The sequence below is a fragment of the Nannospalax galili genome, unplaced genomic scaffold (assembly GCF_000622305.1).
Source record: "Nannospalax galili isolate Female #2095 unplaced genomic scaffold, S.galili_v1.0 scaffold879, whole genome shotgun sequence".
NCBI lineage: Eukaryota > Metazoa > Chordata > Mammalia > Rodentia > Spalacidae > Nannospalax > Nannospalax galili.
Window position 1 is genome coordinate 2027153 of NW_008346261.1, and position 24442 is coordinate 2051594.

General features: G+C 39.8%; 2 protein-coding genes across 3 annotated transcripts in view; one reads left to right on the plus strand and one right to left on the minus strand.

The window, feature by feature from the left end:
* The window catches only part of Ptrh2 (peptidyl-tRNA hydrolase 2), a 13532-nt gene extending 5661 nt beyond the window's left edge, over nt 1-7871 (plus strand). The window contains exon 2 of the mRNA XM_008842663.3: nt 6205-7871. Coding sequence (XP_008840885.1) covers nt 6205-6744 — 540 coding nt within the window. The 3' untranslated portion in view covers nt 6745-7871. The remainder of the gene's footprint in view (nt 1-6204) is intronic.
* A 2864-nt stretch (nt 7872-10735) lies between these two features.
* Nucleotides 10736-24442, minus strand: part of Cltc (clathrin heavy chain) — an 80646-nt gene continuing 66939 nt past the window's right edge. The window contains exons 20-33 of one of the 2 annotated variants that reach the window (XM_008842665.3): nt 24108-24291; nt 23726-23918; nt 22943-23100; nt 21789-21953; nt 21578-21685; nt 21331-21498; nt 21052-21201; nt 20831-20962; nt 20618-20728; nt 19356-19526; nt 18540-18761; nt 17401-17421; nt 13563-13638; nt 10736-12018 (exon numbers count right to left, since the gene is read on the minus strand). In XM_008842665.3, the coding sequence (XP_008840887.1) occupies nt 11894-12018; nt 13563-13638; nt 17401-17421; nt 18540-18761; nt 19356-19526; nt 20618-20728; nt 20831-20962; nt 21052-21201; nt 21331-21498; nt 21578-21685; nt 21789-21953; nt 22943-23100; nt 23726-23918; nt 24108-24291 (1984 nt within the window). In that variant the 3' untranslated portion in view covers nt 10736-11893. The remainder of the gene's footprint in view (nt 12019-13562; nt 13639-17400; nt 17422-18539; nt 18762-19355; nt 19527-20617; nt 20729-20830; nt 20963-21051; nt 21202-21330; nt 21499-21577; nt 21686-21788; nt 21954-22942; nt 23101-23725; nt 23919-24107; nt 24292-24442) is intronic. The other variant, XM_008842668.2, reaches the window with a different exon arrangement.

Consider the following 24442-nt stretch of genomic DNA (forward strand, 5'->3'; position numbering starts at 1 on the left):
TTTTTTAAGACAGGGTTTTCCTGAAGCCCTGCCTGGTCTGGAACTCTATGTAGACCAGGCTAGCCTCGTTCTCAGAGATCTCCCTGCTTCTGCTTCCCAAGTCCTGAGGCTAAAGGCATGCATGCACTAACATGCACTGTTTCATGGCCCATTTTTTAATTGGAGTGTTTGTTTTGATTTTAAGACAGCATCTGGCTTTTTGTCCTACTCAGACCTGGAATTCATGACCCTTCTGTCTTACTTCTGACTGGGGGGATTAACAGGTATGAGCTACCAAGTTCAGTTTGTACTATTTGAAATTCCAGCAGTTGTGTTATGTGTGTCCTGGATTATTTTGTGTTTCCACTGAATTTTAGGATTTTCTTTCTACTTCTGTACAGTTCTTTTGATGGAATCACATTGAATTTCTAGATTGCTTTGGGTAGTCTGAACATTTCAACAATGTTGGTTCTACTCCAGGAGCATGGAATATCTTTTCTTTTTTTAAAAATTTGTCTTGTGTTTTATGGTTTTTACTGTGGAGGTCTCCTTAAGATCTCCTTTCATTAAGCTGTTCATATTTTTGAGGATATTCTGCTTCCTCAATTTTTTCAGCAAGTTCATTGTGTATAGATGCCACTGCTTTTGGTGTGTCACTGATTTTTGTGTCCTACTTTACTGAAATCCTGAATTCTAACAAGTTTTGAAAAGAATATTTAGGTTTTTGTATATAGAATCATGTCATCTGTGAACATAATTTAACTTCATCCTTTCCAATTTGGATGCCTTTTCTCTTTCTAGTTGCTCTTGCTGAGGTTTCTAAGGCTACATAAGTGAGCGGTGAGCTGCTTGTGGCAGCTCATACCTGTAATCACAGCACCTGGCAGGCCGAGGCAAGAGCATTGCAAGTACTAGGCTGGCTGGTCCTACACCTCAAACCTTTGTTTCATAAAACCAGTTAAGGGCCAGTGACATTCCTCAGCTGGTAGTGGTGCTTGCTGCCAAGCCTGACTCCTGAATGGAAGGAGAACTGGCTCTGGAGAATTGTCCTCTGACCACCACACTCGAGCAAACACAGACGCATGCACTCACAAAATAAGAAAATGTTTACAAAAAATAAATTACAGGAAATAAAAAGTGGCTAAAGTGGACATCCACAAACTCATCTTTTTTTGAGACAGGGTCTCCCTGTAGCCCCAGCTGGCCTGGAACCCCCTATATAGACTAGGCTTAACTTAATCTCAAATATATCCAACATATCCACCTGACTCTGCCTCCCAAGCACTGCACCCAGCAACAAATTTTTATTAAAATAAAAGGGGACTAATAGGCAGAGAGATGGCTCAGTGACTAAGAGCACTGGCTGCTCTTGCAGAAGACCTGGGTTCAGTTCCCAGCACCCACATAGCGGCTAGCAACTTTCCATAACTGTACCTTCAGGGACTCCAGTGCCCTCTTCTGACCTCTGTGGGCATTGCAGGATACAGGTGCACTTATATACAATCAGGCAAAGACTTAATCCACATAAAATAAAAATAATAAAAATTTAAAAAATATTTTATTATTTTTATTTAATGTGTATGCGTGTATTGCCTGCATGTAGATAAGGGCACCTGTGTCCTGCAGTGCCGGTGGAGGACAGAAGAGGCTGTCAGATTGCCTGGAACTGGAGTTAAGACAGTTGTTAGGTGCCATGTGGGTGCTGGGATTTGAACCCAGGTCTTCTGTAAGAAGAACCAGTGTTCTTAACTACTGAGCCATCTCTCCAGCCCCAAAATATTTTTTAAAAACAGAGGTAGGTGGATCTCTGTGAGTTCAAGGCCAGCCTGGTCTACATAGGGTTCCAGGCCAGCTGGGGCTACTGGGCCTGTCTCAAAAAGACTAAATAAATCAATGAAATAAAAGGGGACTGAAGAGATGGCTCAGCATTTAAGAGCACTTGCTGCTCTTTCAGAGAACCTGGGTTGAGTTTGGTTTCCAGCACCCACATGGCAGCTAACAACTATCTATATTTAATTCTAGCTCCAAGGGATCGAATACCTTCTTCTGGCCTACATGGGCACCAGGCAGACACATACATGTATGCAAAACACTCATACACATATAATAACTAAATTTTTTTTTTTTTGTCTTTTTTGAGACAGGGTCTTCTTGTAGCCCAAGCTGTCCTGGAACTCACTATGTAGATCAAGCAGGCTCGAACTCACAAAGATCTGCCTGCCTCTGCCTCCCAAGTGCTGGGATTAAAGGCATGCACCACCATGCCCGGCCATGACTAATTTTTTAAAAATAAAAGAAGTTCAAGTATTAGGATTGGGTACTTGCAAACCTCTAGTGGAATGAGGTCTGTGAGAGGACTAATACTTTGTATGTTCTTGTATACTTTAGACCCTAGAGAGGCTCAGTGTTTGTGGGAGGATACAACATTTCATATAAATGAAAGAACTGAAGACAGAGTATAACTTAGTGGTAGAGTGCTTGCCTATCATCCATGAGGCCCTAAGTTCAATTCCCAGTATCTCAAAAATAAGTAAATATGGCAGATGAATTTACTGACACTTTCCTCCAGTTCTGGAGATTGAACCTAGGGCCCTGTGCATGCCAGGCAAGTGCTCTGTCAACTGAGCTATAGCCCAGCCTTATGTTTTCTTTTGTGGTACTGGGGATTGAGTCCAGGCCTTTGCATATGCCAGGCAAGCACACTACCAACTGAGTTACTAAAACTATTTCAGACACCCCTTCCTGTAGCTGTGTCTGGACTTTGTATCACCTTGTCAACCAAACTCAACCCTGTGTCTCTACACATAGCCACCTGTCTTTCCAGCTTCCTTCATCTCATCTCTTCTTCTGTATCTTGCTTAGATAAGTATCTGTAATCTTCCTGCTCTTAAATCTATCGTGTCAAACATTCTTGCCCTCATTCTCAATTCCCTTGTGCCATTGTGGATAAGTGATTATTCCTGGCAAGGTTCAAATGTGGGAAAATCTACCTCTGTTCTGCAAAGAGGGGAGAATGAAGGCTGAGCACGCCCATGTTGGGAGGCTAGTCTGCTTCTCAGCACTGCTGGAGAAAGCGTGGCTGTTCAGTATGGTACCAGTAAAAGGCATTCATTTTTATTGTGTTTTCAGTGTTTCTCTTAGGCCTGCCTGTTTTACCACAACCTCTATTCCAGTCCTTTTTTTTTCCTTTTTCCCTAGCATGGCTTCACCATCAGCTTCCTTCTTGCAAGGAATAACTTCATGCTTCATATCTACGGATCCACTGCTATCTCAGACTCATAGTAGGAGAGATGCCCTTTCCCTAAGACTGAATCCCTTCCTAGGACTATAGGCCCTCCCTTCTCATAGCCTACACCCTTGCCTATCCTTGGAGTTGTCTATTTACCTTTCTTTTGCTCCATCCTATTGACATTTAAATGTACTTAGACTTTGGGCTGGAGAGATGGCTCAGTGGTTAAGAACACTGACTGTTCTTGCAGAAGACCTGGGTTCGAATTCCAGCACCCACATGGCAGCTAACAGCTGTCTGTAACTCCAGTTCCAGGAGATCTGACAGCCTCTTCTATCCTCCGCGGGCATTGCATGACACGGGTGCGCTTACCTACATGCAGGCAATACACACATACACATAAAATAAAAATAAATATTTAAATATACTTGGACTTTTTAATAGAAATGCTTTTTTCTTTTCTCCTTGTCCCTTTATATCCATTGTTATTTCTTCGTATATATGTCAATTTCTTGATCTCCCTTCAGACTAACTTCTGTCCCACCAAAGACCATGATCCCTTACCTCCTTTATTTGGAAAACTCACAAACTTTACCAGTGTATAATCCCATTCATTGTTCAGTTACACAAGTTGAAGCCTGAAGAGGGAGGATCAAGAGTTTAAGGCCAACCTGAGCAGCCCAGCAACATGCCATCTTGTGGGAGAGAGTGCTATTGACTACATTTTTCTTCTGGAAGTCTTAAAATTGTTTTTATTTTATGGGTATGAGTGTATTGCCTGCACGTACGTAAGCGCACTAATGTCATGCAGTGCCCACGGAGGTCAGAAGAGGGCTTCGGATCTCCTGGGGCTGGAGTTACACATGGTTGTTAGGTGCTGTGTGTGTGCTGGCATTTGAACCCAGGTCCTCTGCAAGAGCAATTGGTGCTCTTAACCACTGAGCCATCTCCCCAGTCCTGGAAGTGTGTTTCTTAACCACATTCTCCTGTTCTCCCTGCTTCTTTCTTGTCTGTAGGAATTGGGTATTAAAGAAAGTTGCTGTAGACAGATGAGAAATAGAAAGAGGGATGGAGACTGGGTCTGGGTAGGCATTCATTTCTTCTGAAAGATTCTGAAGGACTCGGGAGTTTACATTGTATAACATTAAGCAGCAGTTTCAGGGAAAATAGTTTTGTTCTATAAGGGTAAGGTTTGAATTTAGGATTGAAAGTGTGAGAATATCAGGCTATTTTACTTTTCAACTCTACCTTTGACATTTGGTCTTTAAAATGAGAATAACAGTGCAGCAATATGTTGGCCCGATGAGAGAAACCAAAACCAGATGCCACATCGAATGGTTTCATCCAGAGTACAGATCCCTAGCAGAGCAGTGGGTGTGGGGGAAGTGGGAAGTGACTGCCAATTTAGGGTGGAGGGTGCTCTGGGGACACTGGAAATTTCCCGGAAATAGACTAGTGATGGTTGGCATACCTTTATAGATATATGAAAACCCCACCATGTTAGAAGCTAGGCGTGCTGGCACACACCTTTAGTCCCAGCACTAGGGAGGCAGAGGCAGGTGAATCTTTGTGAGTTCAAGGCCAGCCTGGTCTACATAGTTCCAGGCCAGCTGGGGCTACAGCAGGGAGACCCTGTCTCAAAAAGACCAGAAAAAGAACCAAAAAAACAAAACCCAACAAGCCAGGTGTCATGGCTCACATCTGTAATCCCAGCAGTTAGGAGGCAGAGGTGGGTCACAATTTGAGGTCAGCGTGGGCTACAGAGTTGAGACCATCTTACAAAACCAAATTTAAAAAATCAAAGAACAAACAATACATTTAAAAGGGTGAGTGTTAATGTGTGAATTATAGGTTAAGAAATAATTTAATACCTGCTATGCTTTCTTCAGATTATTCATAATCTGTAATACCTTGTATATGTTAACATACTAAGTATTACATAACATAGACTAATGAGTGTTCATTATTTTAATGAAGAATAAAAGAAATTTATGATAAAGTATTTCCATTCATGCCATGTCAATTGCGTATTACACAATTCCCGGGGTGCCACTTGTACATATCATGAAAACGGCGGCTTCATGTATGTAAATACTTGGGCATTGCACTAGAAGAAACTGTTAGCTGAACCAGCATATAGAAAATCCAAGCCATGTTTGTTGTAATCCCAGCACTTGAGAGGTTGAGTTTAAAGGATTATGCAAGTCTGCCTGGCCTCCATGCCAAGTACCAGGTCAGCCTGGACTGTAGAACCTATTGAAGGAAACAGTCTGTTAGAATAATTACACTTCTGAAAAATTCATTGGACATTAAAACTGTAACTGAAGGCCAGGTTGTGACCCTATCTCAAAAAACTGAACTAAACAAACAAAATCCACAAACAAAACACACAAAAAACTATACCTAAGGTATTTTCTGTTAAGATGTAAAATGAAGTTGGGTTAAAATCTTGGGTATTAAGTTTTGCATCCCTATTAGTGTCCAGTGATACTTTTTTACAAGGTTTTTAACATCTTGGCTCATGCCTAGATGTCAGTAGTACGCCTCCTGCTCAGGCTCTTGTGACCATGGGAACCTCACTGTACTGTCTCCATTGAGAACCACTGCATTATGGAAACACAGTGTACACTGCTTTCCAGAAAGAGGCAGAACGTTATTTTGTTAGATTCTTCAGGTGTATTGGTCAAACACCATTTTCTTTTTCCACAAGATTTAAGGAAGACTGAATTATAAGGGTTTTTTGTTTGTTCGTTTTTAACTGAAGAGATTCTGCTCTGTTCAAAATGACCTAAGCTATTTCATGTGGGTATTTGTTTGAATTGTTTCTAGTACACAAGAGATGGATAGAAATAGTGTGCTTAAGATTCAGATAATATCTTGCCTCTCTTCTAGATGACCTGTAGTTCTAAAATTTTGCTTACAGCTTGTAGGTAGCTTATCTGAGAAGCTTGAAACGTCACTGCTGGGTACTGATAACTTTTTTCTTTTCCCTTAAGATGCTCTCCAAATCCTTGGTTATGGAGTATTTGGCTCATCCTGGTGCACTCAGCTTGGCTGCTGGAGTTGCTTGTGGCGTATGCTTGGGCTGGGGCCTCCGGGCACACTTTGGCATGCTACCCCAAAACTCAGCAAGACAGACAGACACAGACACGGGAACCGAAGCAAGCATCTTGGGAGAAAGTGGGGAGTACAAAATGATTCTTGTGGTCCGAAATGACTTAAAGATGGGAAAAGGAAAAGTCGCTGCCCAGTGTTCTCATGCTGCTGTTTCAGCCTACAAGCAAGTCCAAAGGAGAAACCCTCAAGTGCTCAAAGAATGGGAGTACTGTGGCCAGCCCAAGGTGGTTGTCAAAGCCCCTGATGAACAGACCCTTATTGCATTACTGACCCATGCCAAGATGTTGGGACTGACTGTCAGCTTAATCCAAGATGCTGGACGTACTCAGATTGAACCAGGCTCTCGAACTGTCCTAGGAATTGGTCCAGGACCAGTAGAACTAATTGATGAAGTTACTGGTCATCTAAAACTTTACTAGATGAGCTTCTGTGTGATGGTGATTCTAAGGCATTTGAAACCTATCAATAACAAAAAAAGCTCAATTTGTACCCTAAATAAAATCCATTCCCATCAAGTACTGTGCAGTTAGTGCACAGCATATATTTTGAGCTTTAAAAAACTTGAGGCCAGGCATGGTAGTATATGCCTTTAATCTTAGCACTTGGGAGGCAAAGGCAGGCCAATCTTTGAGAGTTCAAGAACAGCCTGATCTACATAGTTCCAAGGCATCCAGGACTATTACCCCCCGCCAAAAAAAAAAATACACAAAAATCCCACAAAAAAATACTGTTGGCTAAATGGTCTCAGTTGTTCAAATAATAGGTACTGACTGAACCAGATACTGAGGGTGAATTAGGTCGAACTGTTGGGTGAGAAGGAATCCCTGTATAACTCTCCCCCCTTTGGTGTGGTCAATTGCTCTTCTCCCTGAAACTTCTGCTGTCCCAGTCCCTCTTGGAGGGCCTGATTCAAGAAACCAAATTTCAGTTTTTCCCTGCTACTTTCAGAATGACTGACCATTTGTTATTAAGAGACCATTCATAATCACCCACAGTGGAATCTTGATTTAGACTCTAACCAACTGGATGTTTGAGTCTCACACTGTAGCTCGGGCTGGCCTCAACCTGTAGCAGTTCTCCTTCTGCCTCCAACATGCTGGAATTAGACAAGCATGAGCCGTCATCCCAGCTACTATCTGGACTAATTTTTACTTCTAGTTGAAATTTTGTAGTATTGATATAACCTGTGCAGTGTTTTAATGCTCATTTTTCCTAACCCATTTGGGCCAAAGGTGGCTCTAATTCACAGCTGTAAAGACTCCTTTACTTCTTCCCCTTCACCAGTGAAGTCACTAAGTTTGTGATGTGAACCTTAGACTTTCAAAGTGAAATGAGCCCACTTTATGTGAGGTTTTATGTATGGAATCTAAAGTGACTATGGCTGTGCAGTGTTTTTCTCTTTAAAAGTTTAGGAACTCCACAATTTGAGTACTTTTGTCCCTTTTGATGCTTATATACTGGTTAATTCTAGTAATTACTGTTGATTCCAGCTGCCCAGAATATGGTACAGAAGGTACCTGCTCCCAAAAAGCAACCACATGACTTCTTTTTCTTTTAAAAAAACAAAACAAAAACCAAGGTCTCGTTATGTTGCCCTGGTTTGGTGGCCTGGAACTCAGATCCTGAGTACCAGGATTAAAGGTATGCACCAACATGCCCTGTTACACAAAACTTGGCAGTATTAGAATTCTTTTTTTTTTTTTGGGAAAACCCAGAAGACTGGCAGTGATTCTAACTTCGTTATGTCCAGAGAACTATAATGATGCCAGTTATAATTTCAACTTCAACATGATAAAAGTCAAGGGTGTCTAAAGTCACTTGTGGAAACTGGACAGAACTCTTAAGACTTGCAGACAGTCTCAAAATTTGTAATACTTAGTACATTTTATGATACAGTAGCATAGGATGGTACAGGAGAAATCAACACTGAATGATGCCATATAGCAACTGTTTCTAAACAGAATGTTTATACAGGAGTCAAAAGTGATGCAACCACATGTAACTGAATTGAGCTCAATCTTAATACATGGTTATGATTGAGATAATTGATGAGGCTTGCTTGAGACTAGTAGTTCCACATTGCAAGACAACACTGCATTCCCAACAGGATGCTTTGGGTGGCTGATTCAAGTACCTGTAATAAGTCAGGGTCTATCTACCAGGACACAGTAGAAATTAATTCTGGCAATAAGTTATGCTATTTTTTCCTGGTTCACCTGTACCTGTATGCATCATCTCGTAGTTCTCAGTATACTCTGCAGACCCCAAGGGGCCTTATGGAACTATCTTCATTAATGCTTTTTGAAAGGCATTTCTTTCCTTAGCTTATTTACATTGATAATCTCCCTCCACAAGTAGTCATAATTATCTCTTTCCCTCCTCTGCATTCAGTCAAGTTTCATGACTTTAATTCCAGCACTTGAGAGGCAGAGGCAGGCAGATCACTGAGTTCAAGGCCAGCCAGGGCTAATTAGTGAGACTAGCGAAGCCCCAACCCTAGCTGAGGAGCTTTCGAAGCTGAAGGCTGCCGGGTAGGAAGAGTCAGTTTTCTTCAGGAAGTAGGTTGCTCATGCTCCAGTAGATGGCTTTGCATGCTCGTACATGACGGCACTGATTGAACTAGGCAGGTTATGAAAAGACGTGAAGTTGGGAGACATGGTGGAGGGAGTCTTCACCATGGGAGGACTTTGAGGGGGTTGGTATATGATTAAAATATATTGTATACATGTATAACATTCTCAATGAATACAAAATTTAAAAATATTTAAAAAATTATTTTATATGTACAAATGCTTTGCCTGCATGTATTTAAGTGCACCGTGTCCATGCAATGCCCACAGACGCCAGAAGTGTGTGTCAAATCCCCTGGAACTGGGGTCCTCTGGAAGAACAGCAAGTAGTTCTTAACTGATGAACCATCTCTCCAGACCAAATAAGGAATTTCTTGATTTCTTTCCCTTACTGGAGGTTTGATTTCAGGACTTTGTGTATGCTATACAAGTGCTCCATGACAGAACTATGGCCCCAGCATGTTTAAATAAATATTTTTTTTCCTTTTCTTTTTGAGACAGGGTCTCCCTGTAGCTCCAGCTGTCCTGGAACTCACTATGTAGACCAGGCTGGCCTCACAAAGATCCACCTGCCTCTGCCTCCCAAGTGCTGGGATTAAGGGCATACGCCACTAGCCCGGCCCTAAAAATATTTTTGACCCACGTTAATGTCCCATTTAAACACCTCAGCTGTATATTCAAGTATGGCTGTCTTAAAAGACTTGTATAGCTGACTTGTGAACTCAGTTGGTTTCATGGAACATGTTTTACTTAAATTTTTTTTTTCCTTTATTTTGTGTATGTATGCAAGTGTACCCATGTCATACAATGCCCGAGGAGGTGAGAAGAGGGTATCAGATCCCCCAGAACTTGAGTTATGAACAGGTGTTAGCAGTCATGTGGGTGCTGGGAATCAAACCCAGATCCTTAGCAAAAGCAGCCAGTGCTCTTAACTGCTAAGCCATTTGTCGGACTATATGTGAACCCTGAATTCAACACACACACACAAACCAAACCAAATAATCTACCTAATAATTCTGAAACATACCTAGTATTACTATACAGAGAGACCAATTCAGTAGCCCAGCTTATTGAGTCATAGACATCACATTGGTTTGTTTCTAGTATCACCAATATGGATAGTTTAAGTGGCAAGCACATTATTAAAACAGGGCTTAAAATTTCTTTAAGCTATAAAAAAGTATTTCAGGAGCTGGAGGGGTGGCTCACTGGTTAAGAACACTGGCTGCTCTTGCAGAGGACACAGGTTCCCAGCACCCACATGGCAGCTACCAACTGTCCATAACTCCAGTTCCAGGGGATTCGACGCCTTCTGACCTCCAAGGGCACTGCACAACACAGGTGCGCTTACACACATGCAGGCAATACAACAAGCATGCACATAAAGTGTTTCAAATTCTAGCAACAGTCCACAAGTATAGGAAAAGTCAAGAATAAACTGTCAGTGCTGTATCTCTTGATCCCTTATGGAAGAAGGATACAGAGATAAGGAACAAATCATCACTGGTATATTTCTTGATCCTTTAGGATGAAGGGTACAGAGATCTGGGAACACAGTCTAAGCTCGGGCAAAATGTTTTCACCATTACAAACCAAATGAAATTTTTATATAACTAATTTACCAGAGGAAGAAAACCTGGGATGGCAGTGCTAAAGGGAAGAATGTGTAAGGGCTTGAAATTCAAACAAAACACAACACAAAAACCCTTCTGTGAAGCCTATGGTAATTTGCCTTGGAGTTGTAGGGCAATGCAAGGCTAGGCAGTGGGCTACGTAGCCCTTTAGCTCGTGATGAGAAACACCATGCTAACTACTTTAAAAAATACACCTTTATTCCAAGTCAATATAACACCTATAATTTATTTAGTTACATGAGAATACTTAAAAAGCGCTGAAATGCCACTTGGTTCAAATGTTGGGGAAAGGAGAAGCAGCCCACTACTGTAGTGACTGACTCTTGCAAATGACAAAATTCATAATGCCTTCGCCTGTCCAATCCTCATTCCTCCTACACGTCCCTGTAATGCTCCAGTATCCAATAGGAAACTACAAAAACCACTGTTCTTTTGGTTTGAGAGGTATTTAATTAAAACTGCAATTCTACATGTTATTTCCACAGTCCAGTAATTTATTTTAAATTGGAGTAATTTCAAATTCCACAAACAAAACTGAAGAACAGCAATATTTTGTTTGAATTCTCTCTTCTGTACACTCAGTGATCTAAAACACCACAATATCCAACACACACAAACCTCAGGGAAGGGTTAGTAAATACACACGAGTGGAATCATGGTGCTTTTTGTTCCTGAATGGAATGGTCCCACAGAAAAAGCACAGGGTACAGCACAACATAAGGGTACCTGTTACATACAAAGTGAGCAAAACACACTAGCATTTCTATATGCGTAATGGGGAACCCTGCATAGGTTAAAGGGCCTTTGATGCTCATTTAAAAATCAGGCAAGTTGTCTGTATGCATTTTTCAAATAATTTGGAGAGCGCTGCTATCCAATGTAGGATATGCTGATTAGTGTTATCCTTGGCAGTCTTGCATGGTCATGTACCAGTTATTTTCACTTTAGCTTTTCTTTGAATAAAAGAGATTTAAATGCATTTAGACAATACATATTGTAAGCTGTTTACATACACTAAATTTAAGAGATTCAATATTAGAGTTTCTTTGTTTCTTTAAACACTACAGAGTGCAAATCAGGTTCTTCACAATAGATTGAATAGTAAGCAGTTCTTCAAAGAATGAGGGGGAAGAAAAATAAAGCCCACATGAATACTATTCCCCTTTGAAAATAAGTTCTAAAGTGATGCGGAATGTGAAAATAAGGTTTTAACATAGGTGATCCAAGTCTATAGTTAGAAAGAAATAGTCCTTCATGAAATAAAGGTTACAAGAACACGTTGCCTGTTTCCCCATTTATAAACTGAGAAGTGGGTAGACGATGTTTCAGTATGAAAAGAGCAGACTACAGAATCAGCTTCCATCTCACATGCTGTACCCAAAGCCAGGCTGCGGCTGCCCATAAGGTGGTGCAGTGTAGCCGTAACCAAAAGGTGCCTGGGGAGGGACTGCTACACTGGGTCCTGCTGTTAGCATCAGTTGGGGCTGACCTAAAGGGGATAAAGGAAGAGAAACTGTTAGTGTCAAAATTTAGTGCTCCCATCTATCTTGCCCATTCTAGCAATGCAATCACAACTCTGAATGACTGTCCCAGTATGGAATACAGTCTCACCCTAAGAAGGGTCCTACCTAAAAAGCCAACGGTGATAGGGCCACAACATCCTATCATTTGAAGCAATAACACATGCATATTTGACATTATCAGGCCAGACATCTGCCAAGAAGCCTATCACATAATACAAATTAGATTTAGTGACTAAAATTTTAGCAGAGAAAAACTTTAAGAGTTGTTAATTTAAATTTCTGATTCTAAAACATCTGAATGGTAATGAAACCTAACACAGTTCTAGCAAAGAATCCAGCGCTTTAGAGACAGCCATAAAGACACTCACATATGCATCAGCTATGCAATGCATTCGGTATGCGGAACATGAGAGCATATATACCTTCTATCAAATGTGTGCAGACGAAGCTGAGATAGTTGTTGACCACATAAAGAAAATGTGACATGTAAAGAACTTTTTAGAAAGAGAAAACAGAACACCTTCCTAGCCCTGCAAGTCATCTCCCGCTAGCTTGGAAACCTACTTTCCTCCCAATACAAGAGACTTCCCATGTCCCCCCGGGTACAACTAAAGTGTCTTGAGTAAGCAAATTCTTTTTGGAAACCAGTTTACAAAAAACAGGAAACAAACAAACCAAAAAAAAAAAAACAAAAAAAACCCAACCAAACAAAAACACCTAAAACACCATGAAGGTCAGCCAGTCTACAGATGTGGATGCCTACAAAATTATTACAGCCACCTTGCTATTGTTCTCCTGTTTTCTATTTCAAGAAAATGAAACCTCATGCCACATCTCTAAGACTCCACCTCAGATGTACCTTCTCCAACTTCATCAATCCTGTCCCCTAAGTTCCCCCAAAACTTTTTCCTTAGTAGCCTGAGATAAGCCTTAACTTTATGCTTTCTTCCAAAGTATACCTGATTAAAATAAACTTTTAACTCTCCAAATTCATTTTTCACCATGAAATGCAAAGGAAAAGTAATTTCCACAGGCAAGTGAAAGAAATTAAATTGCTTTACATAATTGTAGTTTGAATGACCTATCAGGAAAGTTCTCAAATGGAAATCCCATTCCCTATCCCCATTAGAATTTAAAGTGAAGATGTGTTCTTTATACAAAACACACTCAAGACAACCTTGGCATATTCTTGGTTCTTCTGAGAGTTGAATTCATCATTCTTTCATAGTGACTTAGGAACAAGCAATCAGTCGTCATCAATCAGACAACAAGAAAACTTATGCTATCTTACATGGCTGTTCCTGAGATAGTCCACGTATATAAGATTATCATAGCAAATACTATCAAAACCTATTTTAAATGGTCCTTGGGAAAAAACAGTAACAGTAGGGAAGAAAATTCCTCAGCTCAGCAAACTTTTTGCCCTTTTCAGAGCTTGCTATGTTTCTATTAAAGTAGCGTTTTTAAAGAACTGTCTAATGTACTTTGAAGTTAGAAAGAGAGAGATTACCATAAACAATGGGCTGTGTCTCTGTAGCTTGTTCTTCTTCTTTTCTCAGTGATTCTGATGCATCTAATTTATCCACCTAGAGAAAAACAAGTTATGCTAGTTAGGACCTCAAAGGTATTATATACTTAGGTTTATGGCAGAAAGTGGAAAAGCCTTAGAGTATATTAAATTTTGTCTAAATCAAACAGACTGGAAAAAACATTCTCAGGCCCCTCAAATTCGATGGCAATATTCATACTTCAGTAAAGTATTTTCAGCACTGTCATTATAAACCCTCAGGAAGGAGGGATTTATAAATGCCATAAAAGCTCACGCCAGGCTACAACGGGGCATGCTATGATGCAGCCTGAAGAAGGGTGAGGACAAGGAGGAGCCACCTTTTCAAATGAAGTATACACACTATTGAGGACAATAATGAACTCATGAACTGTCAAGACTTCCCTCCCTGGGGGAACGGGTTTGCAAAAACTTAAATGAGTAATGGCTGGACAAGCACTGGTGCAGAACAAGTTGCTGTGCCAACTGTGCATAACTTCTGCTGATGCTGGTTTACAGTTTACAGACTGAGACCTGAGTCTCAAGTGGCTCCACACTCAATATTACTGTATAAAGTCAGCCTGCAAATTTTAATGCAACATGACAGTAAGTAGTAACCGAGATTGCTTGAATTGGCCCCAATTTTGAGAAGAAAAAGTTTGCTTTTAAAAATGGCTATTGTATGCTAGCTACTCTAAATCAAAAGTGTACAGTATCGGACAAATAAAATTTAACAAAGTCCAGGTATATTAGTGAAAGACAGGAATGGTATTACCTAGATCCTTTATGAACTAGCTGTAGCCCTCAAACTTCCTTCTCGACAAAATGCGGCTGAAATGGTCTGCAAAGGTCCCTGTATGGCTAACAATTTCATTCTGTAAATCTGTTACAAACTGAAGAATAGTAACAACAGGACCCTGGCATCACAGAATCTTCTGTACCACACAACTTCCACTGCCCTTTATACTATACTTGCATTTTAAACTATATTTAAAAGCATCTGAGCAGAGTTATTCTTTGAAGCAAAATTTCAAGTCTTAGTGTTCTATGTGCTGCTTTCAAGGTCCTAAAAGTGTGTTGAGAGTCTGAGGGGCAGAGTGTAGGGAAGAACTGCTATGAATCTTCACTACATGTCCTTCCAAAAGACAACCAGTGAAGTCACCACACACAAAAAGACAGGCAGATTTCAGTGGAAAAATAAAAATTAGGTCTTAAAAATGTCAAAGCAGTATCTGGGTTCTCCTGGAAACTATTAACATCATGCCTTTTGAGTGTACACACAGGCAAACAAGGATAGGATATTTTTTAATTTTAAAAATGAAATCTGTGTGTTGAGAGTGGGAGGACACACCTATGCAGTGATGCCTGTGGAGGTTAGAGGACAATTTTCAGAAGTCAGGTCCCTTCTTCCACCATGTGGGTCCCAGGAATCAAATTAAGTCATCAGGCTTAGATGCAAGTGCCTTCACTTGCTGGGCCATCTTGTCGGCCCAAGACAATGATTTATGCTTGTTCTAATTATGCCATGTTAAAAACATGGGTCTAATTCACTTTAATTTGTTAAGGAACCGGGATATAAGCTTAAATAGTTTGTCTACCCTAGAGAAATTGCTTGTTGTTTTGAGACAGAATCTCACTGTATAGCCCTAGCTGGTGTATTTGCTTTTATATACTACTTATTTTATAGCCTACATGATCATGTTACAAATTACCCTAATATCAAATTATTAAGACTACCAGAGAATGTAAGGATCATTTGAAATACCCACTGCTTGGCATCCAAACATAACAAAAATTCTTCATCTATAGAATGTAAAGCACAATTGTGCCATCAAGGGTCATATGAAGTTTGCTAACTAGTACTTGAGTGATCTACACAAGTTATATAGAAAAATACATGGATGCCTGAATATTAGTAACTTCTAAGATAAAGAAGAAAAATAAAACCACCAAAACCCCCCTCTATTGCATAATACATTCCCAGGCTTTCAAGGAAAAGAATCAAAGTGAACAGACATGGTTTAAAAGTTAACATCTGAGTCAAATGTTGAACAAAGAGGTTGTCTGTTAAAGAAACACATGGGAGACTTAGAAGAGCTAGCATTCTCATAATGCCTAGCCACAGCATAGGCAGGGCAGGCAGAACAAAAAGCACAAATCCCAAAGGAGTAACATCAATCTAGGCAAAAATTTTCTATTATTATGGGACAGCCTCTGGCACAGGAATGTCCAATTTTTGTTTCTAATAACCCAATTTAGACTGCTCAAAAAAAAATAGAGAAGGCTTTTATGAACATAAGCTTTTGTTAAGAGCTGTAACAAAAGTTTCTGATCCTTGGATTTAGAAAGAAAAATTACACATTAGCCATGCCACTGAATTCAGTTCCATCTGTACTATTCAAAATTCACTAAAATGTAAAAGGCTTTTCCACAAAGACTGCAATATGCTGCAGAGTAAAAGTTAACATGCAGTCAGTTATTTTGGTGTATGTGTGCATGAAAAAAAGGCAAAAGTACTGAAGCAGGAAGTGAGATCTGAAGATGACCAGTGCTAGACAGGCTCTCAAGAGACACACAGCCCACAGCAATGCTCTAGGTTTCAGAGTAGTAGGATGTGATTGCAATGACTTGTACATGCTCGATTTCAAACAACGCATAACACTACAGTTCAATTACCTGTTTTTCACACACACGCTTTCTAACTGCCTTGCTTACTAGCTGCTGAAGGGTCTCACACACAATGCATTTTACTCAGGTTTGCCCTAAGTTCCAGTGGTGACTCCAGTTTTATTTAACATAATCTCAAGGCATTAGCCCCACCCAAATTCATTTAAAAATTTCAACACTCCTTTACTGTCCCACCCTTCTAGTCATAATTTATCACCAGATATAAGTTTTTAGGTTTGTTTCATTTATCCTGGGATGGAGACCAGCCAATGAAGAAAGCAGCAACCAGAAGGTGCCCAAATTTATCATTCTTGGTCAATAAGACAAATTTTAGGTAGTTTCAAAGGTGTGCCTTATTAGAGAAGTAGATGTTAATGTTGCTTGTTACAAACATAAATAATCCATATTGCTTGGCAACAATGATAGCAAGCTTAGCTCTCATGATTGAAAGGTTCTGATTCCTCTTAAAAATGGACTAGCACCATAAGAACTGGACACCTGGAGAAACATGAGGAAAGTCTCTTCGGAAGCAGCTAGTATCTCTTGTATCTACTTTCAGCAAAAAAATTAGTAAGAATCAAGAGATCAGAAACTGGATCACAGTCCTTCAATACCAAAACCCCACAAAACAAAACAAAACCCCAAACCAAAACCCCACAAACCCCCCCCCCCCAAACTCCAAAAGCCTCTTAGGGCATGTACATACATATATAAATTCAACAACTGTCAGGCAAGCTCGCAAAATAAAACCAAAGGATATTTTAATTTATTTAAAATATTAACAAAGTCCTACTATGGTCCAGATACCCTGACAGGGAAAAGAAATTTCCTGATAGTTTGGAATTATAATATTGACACTCACCATGCTCAGTTTTAATAATATATTAAAGAGAGACTGTGAACCAACTACTGATTAGCCTCCTGCCCTTCCTAAAGCCTATTAGCCGATTAGTAGCAAACATCTACTAATGTCCTACAGCTCTATATAGTTATGTTTCAAGGGACTTGCAGAGGCTTAGTGAAATTTTATTGGGGGAAAGCAGCAGCAGCAGTGGAGAAAAGGAAGGAAAAAAATCATGCAAATTCCTTAGACTTAGTCCTCCAGACTTAAAGATGGAAAAGAATCAACTTTCACCTTTTCCTTTATTGCATCAACCTGCAAAGGAATTCAGAAGGTGCAGCTTAGAAAAAAATCAAATTCCATATTGAGCATAAAAAGGTAGAATCAGCAACAAAGATTTAGGGGAGAAACATCTAACCACTAAAAAAGGTAGGAAAGAGTGGAAATAAAGGGCATACCAGAAGCAAAATTTAGAATCGTTTTTAAACTTCAGAGCTTACTGCAGAAGAATTGATGCTAAGTCAGTGTGAAAGAAAGCAGCTCAATGGCCAGTACAATCGACAGCACTTGGGTTAACAGCAGCCAGGTCTCAAAAGGTGGCATTACACATAAAAGAAGCTTCTCTCACCTGCGGCTAGGGCATGGAACACTTTCATTCTTTTATACTGAACTTACACATGAACTGCTCATCCTTTGAAATGTCTAACTGTATAGAACACCATGGTATCTAGTTATACAGTATCCTAAGGAAAAATTCAGGATGCTGGGGGTTGTTAATGTTTCCCCCTTTTGCTCAGGCATGCTGAAGAGGTCAGACACAAGAGTCTGCTTTTAAGACTGTTTTGACAAAATGAATCTTTTAAATTTTCCTATACATAAAGCTGGTAACTGAAGATAGGGTGAGTAAAAACTACTGGTAAAAATAAAAAAAGTATGCAAAGATGAATAGTGAATTTTATGAGGTGATTATATCCTTAGCTTGGTTAAGGTGCTTTTATATTTTTATATTAGGGAATTAACAAAAAACTGTGATGATTAGCAGGATGTTAATACAAACAGCTTCCCCACGGGAAACAGGAAAAGACATGAAGTCAGGAACCAACCAAATAAAAGGGAATCTACAGAGCTATAAATGGAAATCTGAGTTAAAGGAATTTAAAGTACTATTTTAAAAGATTTCCCCAAATATTAAAACAACAGAACAGAGAACTCTAAGAAATACACTCTAAGAAATACACAGAGGTTAGATGCTGACAAATCTTGAGTTCCCTTCTAGTCATGTCACTTGTCAGTTACTAACAAAAAACACCAAAGAACAGTAACATTTTATGAGCAATTAATTTCTACTAGAGAAAAAAAAACTGAGAAATATGCATATAGCATTTTGCATAGGCTCACGTCTTGGTTCTACATGCACTTATGAGAGTCATTACCTTGGTCAAATATTCCTTCATGACCTGGATGAAATAGGGCATCGCAAAATCCATGATATTGTGCCTCCAGGCAGTTTCCAGGACAACATCTGGCCTTAAAAGATCGTAACAAGTAAAGAGACAAGCTCCAAAGCACTCTCTTTTTTCTTCCTGCAAAAACCACTGTAGGAGTTCTTCGGCTAGCTCAGTGTCTTTAGATTCAGAGGCGTACTGCATCGCATCCTATTCAGGGGAAACGATGGAGGACAAACATTAACCTGACACGCTTAACAGGCAAACCAAAGGATACAATCTTAAATCTGGGCTTGCAAGGGGGAAATGTTACCTAACTAAAAGTAAAAAGGTGAAAGAAAAGGAAAAGGATAAAAGCTATGTTAAAAAGACAGGTTTGAGCCAGGTGGTGGTGCATGCCTTTAATCTCAAGGCTAGCTAGGCTACAGGGAGAACCTGTCTCAAACAAAAAATAGTAATAACAATAAACCAGCCCCCAAAGTTTTTAAAAAAATCCATTAACTTAGACCACCTCCTCAAAAGGGAGCAATAAAACCAATTCTCATATTCATAAAACTAAATCTTTAGCCGGGCGTGATGGTGCACGCCTGTAGTCCCAGCACTTGGGAGGCAGAGGCAGGCGGATCTCTGTGAGTTCAAGGCCAGCCTGGTCTACATAGTGAGTTCCAGGACAGCTGGGGCTATAGGGAGACCCTGTCTCAAAAAGACCAAAAAAAAAAAAAAAAACCTAAATCTTTAATAAGCTCTAATAACTTGTAAAATACTATTTAGGTAGGTTGATTTAACAGTCAGCCAAACCCCAACCTTATAAAGGCTGTCTTTCTTGCACAGCTCTACGCTCTGTTTCCAGCGATTGTTGCCTTTGAAGAGATAAGCAGCAATTCTTCTGAATTCAATGAGTTCATGTTTTTCCAATCGCTGAGCAAGTGAGATATTGTCAAAGTTGTCGTAAGCATCTATTGATGTTCGCAGAGCCTTAAAAAAAAAAAGAAAATCTATTCAAATGCCATCCAGAGGTGTTGTTTTAGCTTAACATTTACTTTCCACATTTCTTGTAATGGATACCATTAGAAGGTAGCATGAAATAGATGTAGCAACCTAGATTCAACTTCAACCTGCCGAAGTTGTAATATGTGTGCAGTATGCAGTCTCTTCAAAGTATAGTCCTCAAATGTACTACACAATTCTCTCAAGGCTCCAATTTTCTCCAGGTTTCTAGTACCAAGTCTAACTTGATCCTTACATAATTCAACAAGCTATCGGGCCATACAGATCTACGGATTCTGAGCCTAAAAGAAAGTCAGGCTGAGCCAGGTGTGGTGCATGACTATAATCTAAGCACTAAGGCTGAGGAAGAGAACTGTGAGTTTGAGGCAAGCCTGGACTACAAAGCAACTCACTCCTAATATGGTTGACAGTAATCAAAGAAAAAAGGAAATTAGCATACCTAACCTTTTACATTTATGTGAAATCTTCCGTAAGAGTAATTTTAAAAGACAAATAACTAAGACATTAGGCAAGAAAATTATTGAACAGTTAAGTACACTAATCAATTTTATGGACTAAATGGGATCAAAAGACTCTTGAATGTGTAATCAAGTTGTTAGAGATGAAGTAACCATATGAAATCTTTCCTCAAGAAACATGTTTCTATGGGGCTAGAGAGATAACACAGTGGTTAATTTAAGAGCACTGGCTGCTGTTGTAGAAGACCCAGGTTTGAATTCCAGCACCCACATGGCAGCTAACAACTGCCTGTAACTCCAGTTCTAAGGGAAATGGCACCACCTTCTGTCCTCTGTAGGCGCTGCACAACACACGTGCACTGACATACATGCAGGCATACCATTCATCCATATAAAATAAATTTTAAAAAAATTAAAAACTTGTCATACAATTAGAAAAGTCACCCAATCCTTAAAACCTTGCTAAATTTAGAGCCTAGATATCCAAGCACCTACTGTTTATAATCATAAAGGATAATGGTACTTTTACAAAGAACATACCAACTTCAAACCTAATATAACCTGATTTTTAAAACATTTACAAGAATCAAAAGGTTTTACCTGATAATCTTCTTCTGTAATAAAGAGGTTGTTCAGTGATTCATTCACAGATTTGTTGTTGTGGTTCTGAACTGAGCGTAAATATGGTTTCACCAGTGGTAGCTGTTTAACCTTTAAAACAAAGTTAGAAAGGTTGCACATTAAGTTTTAGTGATAAGAACTATCCAATATGTCATCAGTTCTTCATTATGACGTTTGGTTGGAAATTGTTACCTTGCTGAAATAATTGACTGCACGAGTGTGATCCAACCGTGGAGACAGTACCATGAGCAAATCATTTAACAACAGAGGCTTGAATTCCAAGTAGAACTGTATTGCTCTGTAGTACAATTCCACATTGGCCACCTACAACAGGAAAATTCCATACACTAAGTTAGTTCTTTTCCAGTGAGCCCTCTGCTCCTCCTGAAGCTTTCATCTCCTAAGACACACACCTTGGTAATGATATCTTTAAACTGCCCTTCTTTCCATGCATCAGTGGGGTGATTCATCATGGTCATTATGGCATTATCATATTCTTCATACTTGTCATACAGAAACACCAGCTCTGCCCAAAGATGAGCTTGTTCTGCAGCTCTAAGCACCTGTGTGAGAAAGACTTAGCTACGTTAGATACGGGCCTGATTCCAGCTAACAGCCTAAAAAGAAACAAAAAGGATTTAAAGTTTTAGTTTTACCTACAGAGTTGCCTCACCCTGACAAAATTTGGTTACCTTAGGAATATTCACTCTGGACCAGAAGAGCTCCAGGTGTTCCCTCATTTTCTGTGGCTTGAATTTAGAATACAGAATAGCTAGTTCGGTAAACATTCCCATGTGAGCTCGCTCAAGTCCCAAGGCTGCCTCCAACATGGTTATGAGTTCTTCAAAATATCCACGATCCTAAATTAGAAAAATGTGCAATTAGAGAGAATATGTGTGCAAAAAGTCTCAATCCATACCAAAGCTTTGTGTTCATTACCTGATAGTAGTTGATAAGTTCCTCTAATTCATCTGCATGCACCACAATATGAAGTCCACACATCTGAGCAAGACGGAATTCTTTCCCATCTACACAGGCAAAGCAGACCTAGAATAAACATTTTCCATTATGAGAATTCAAATACTCAATAATACAAATAGAATTTTCAAACAGAATCTTAACTTTTCATTTGAACATGTGCTTAGATTACCTCCTTCCATGTTCGAGTACTATTAGCTTTTCTAGCACCATCAACTGCTGCCTGATATTCACCAAGGTGAACGAGAGTAGATGCCAAGCGTCCAAAATTAGAAACGTTATTGTACAACAACTTAGCAGCATCGTACATTTTTTCATCATAACAACGGTCACCAACCTGGGGATGGGGAGGGGTGAGGGAAGAGAAGGCAACCCATGATCAGTAAAATACAAGGATCCACTCAATTCTTTCTTCAAATTTTATCTTTAAAATTTTTTATTTTTGTTTAATTTTATGTGTGAGTATGTGGCCTATATATATTTAAGTGCCCCTGTGTCGTACAATGCCTGTGGAGGTCAGAAGAGGGCATCAGATTCCCCTGGAACTGGAGTAAAAGGACGGTTAACCGCTGCCATGTGGGTGTTGGGAACTGAACTCAGGTCCTCTACAAGAGCAGTCAGTGCTCTTTAATGGCCAAATCATCTCTCCAGCCCCTCAAATTTGTATTTTAAAATTGAGGGACAGGTGAAGTTGCATATGCCTGTAATCCAGCACCTGGGAGGCTGAGGCAGGAGGGTAAGTTCAAGCAATCCTGGAATGCAGTCTTGTTCTCAAAAAATAAAATACAATAAAAATCAATGAACATACACACATGCATGCACCTCTCCTGAGTAACAATCTAATTTCTTAGTTATAATGTGTTGATTCTACTCACCCAATAAAGTTGCTCGATTATTAAATTTTACAGTTTTAAAATAAGTGGAGCTGAGGCAACAACTCTGTTGAAAGTGTTTGCTTCGATAGCATAAGGACCTGAGTTTGATACCCATGACCAACATAAAAAGCCAGATGTGGCTGCAAATGCATGTTAATTCCAGTGTTGGGGAGGAAGAGACAGGTGAACCCCCCTGATGCTTGCTTGGTGGTCATCCAGCCTAACTTACCTGGTGAGTCCCAGGCCAGTAAGAGACCCTATCTCAAGGGGAAGGGGGAGGGATGGTGGCTAGTACTTAAGGAATGACACCAGAGGTTGTCCTCCACATGAACTTGCATGCATGTGTACATGCACCACTTTTCTCCCCCACAAGCACTTGTGGTACACACACACACACACACACACACACACACACACACACACACACACACAATCTGAACATAAAACCCACTTGCTGAATGTGAGCATTATTTGGCCCATTGATGAACTCTTCTAACTCTGCAAGGCGGTTAGTTTTAGCCAGTGCAAATATCAGTTCTGTCTCCACATAGGACTCACGAGCCTTCTTACGAGCCATCTGCAAATACTTCACCAGTTCTTCCCAGTTTCCTAATGAAAAAGAACAAAACAAGTCCATACACTAGCATCCTAGTTTATCTTTTCAATCAAATAACTGCCTTTTTTTTAAGATAGTATCTTGCTCTATGTATACAGCTCACACTATCCAAGTTAAGGCCTCTCACCTCAGTTTCCCAAGTTCTAGGATGAAAGGTATACACTCCCACACCAGTTTACCTTTTTTTTTGCGTGTGTCTTTTTGAGACAGGATCTTCCTATAGCCCCAGCTGGCCTAGAACTCACTATAGAGCACGCTGGCCTTGAACTCAGAGAGAGCCTTCCTCTGCATCCCGAGTACTGGGATCAAAGGCATGCGTCACCATGCCTACGTCTAACTTCCTTTTCAAAGAAATATTATAGAATGACAAATATAAAAATGGCATTATAAAAATTCCGTAACACTTACTACTGACCAAAAGAATATTTGCAGTCCCCCCTCTTTCCCTTAAAGTTATGTAAAATGCAGCCTGTTTTTAGCTAGATCAAGATGCTGGGCTGAAAGTGTTCACAGATGACCAAGAAGCACCTAGTTCTCTGCACAGTCCAAAATAGATATTTGAGTGCTTGGTTTAGTAATTTTCTGAGGCCTCAAACACATGAAAGTAAGAAATCATACCACTAGTATTGGCGGCCTGAACAACTTCCATGTAGGATGAAGGATCATCTGCTTTGATGTAAGAATCAATGGCTTCCTTCACCATCCCTTTCTGCAACTGGGCTTTTGCAAGCTGACTCCAAACAGCAGGTTCATTGCAGCGTTCTGCAAACTCATATGCACGATCCAAGTTTCCAATATGTTCAATCAAGACCTAGGCAATACTTATGAATTAGTTACAATAAAATGGATCTTACCTCAACTACATTTAAACTGCTTAAATTTTATTATTATGCTAGTATTACAGCAATCTCTGCCCATTCTCATAGGACAATGCATACTTTGTATCAAAGAAGGCATCATACTTATTATCTCAATTTATGTAAGTAATCAGAAGATTTACTTGCACTGCTGAAGTATTGACATCAAACTTTCGGAAAATGGCAAATGCTTCTTCAAACAGCTCATTGCTGATGGCGATATTGGCAATATCTGGGGCATCATAGTTATCCAGGCGGTTAATATACTCCATAACACGTGTACGATCAGCCTTAATTGCAGTAAGGATGAGGAGGTTTTGAAGATTCCTTTAAAACCAAGACATTTAACCACAATATTTAACAAGCTTAGCAACTGTGAAGAATAAGCCCTATAGCTTTTCTGGGTTATCTGTCTCAGGATACAGGGTGAGAAGGGAAAAAGTATTAGGAAATTAAGAATTCAGAGGTGCCAGGCATG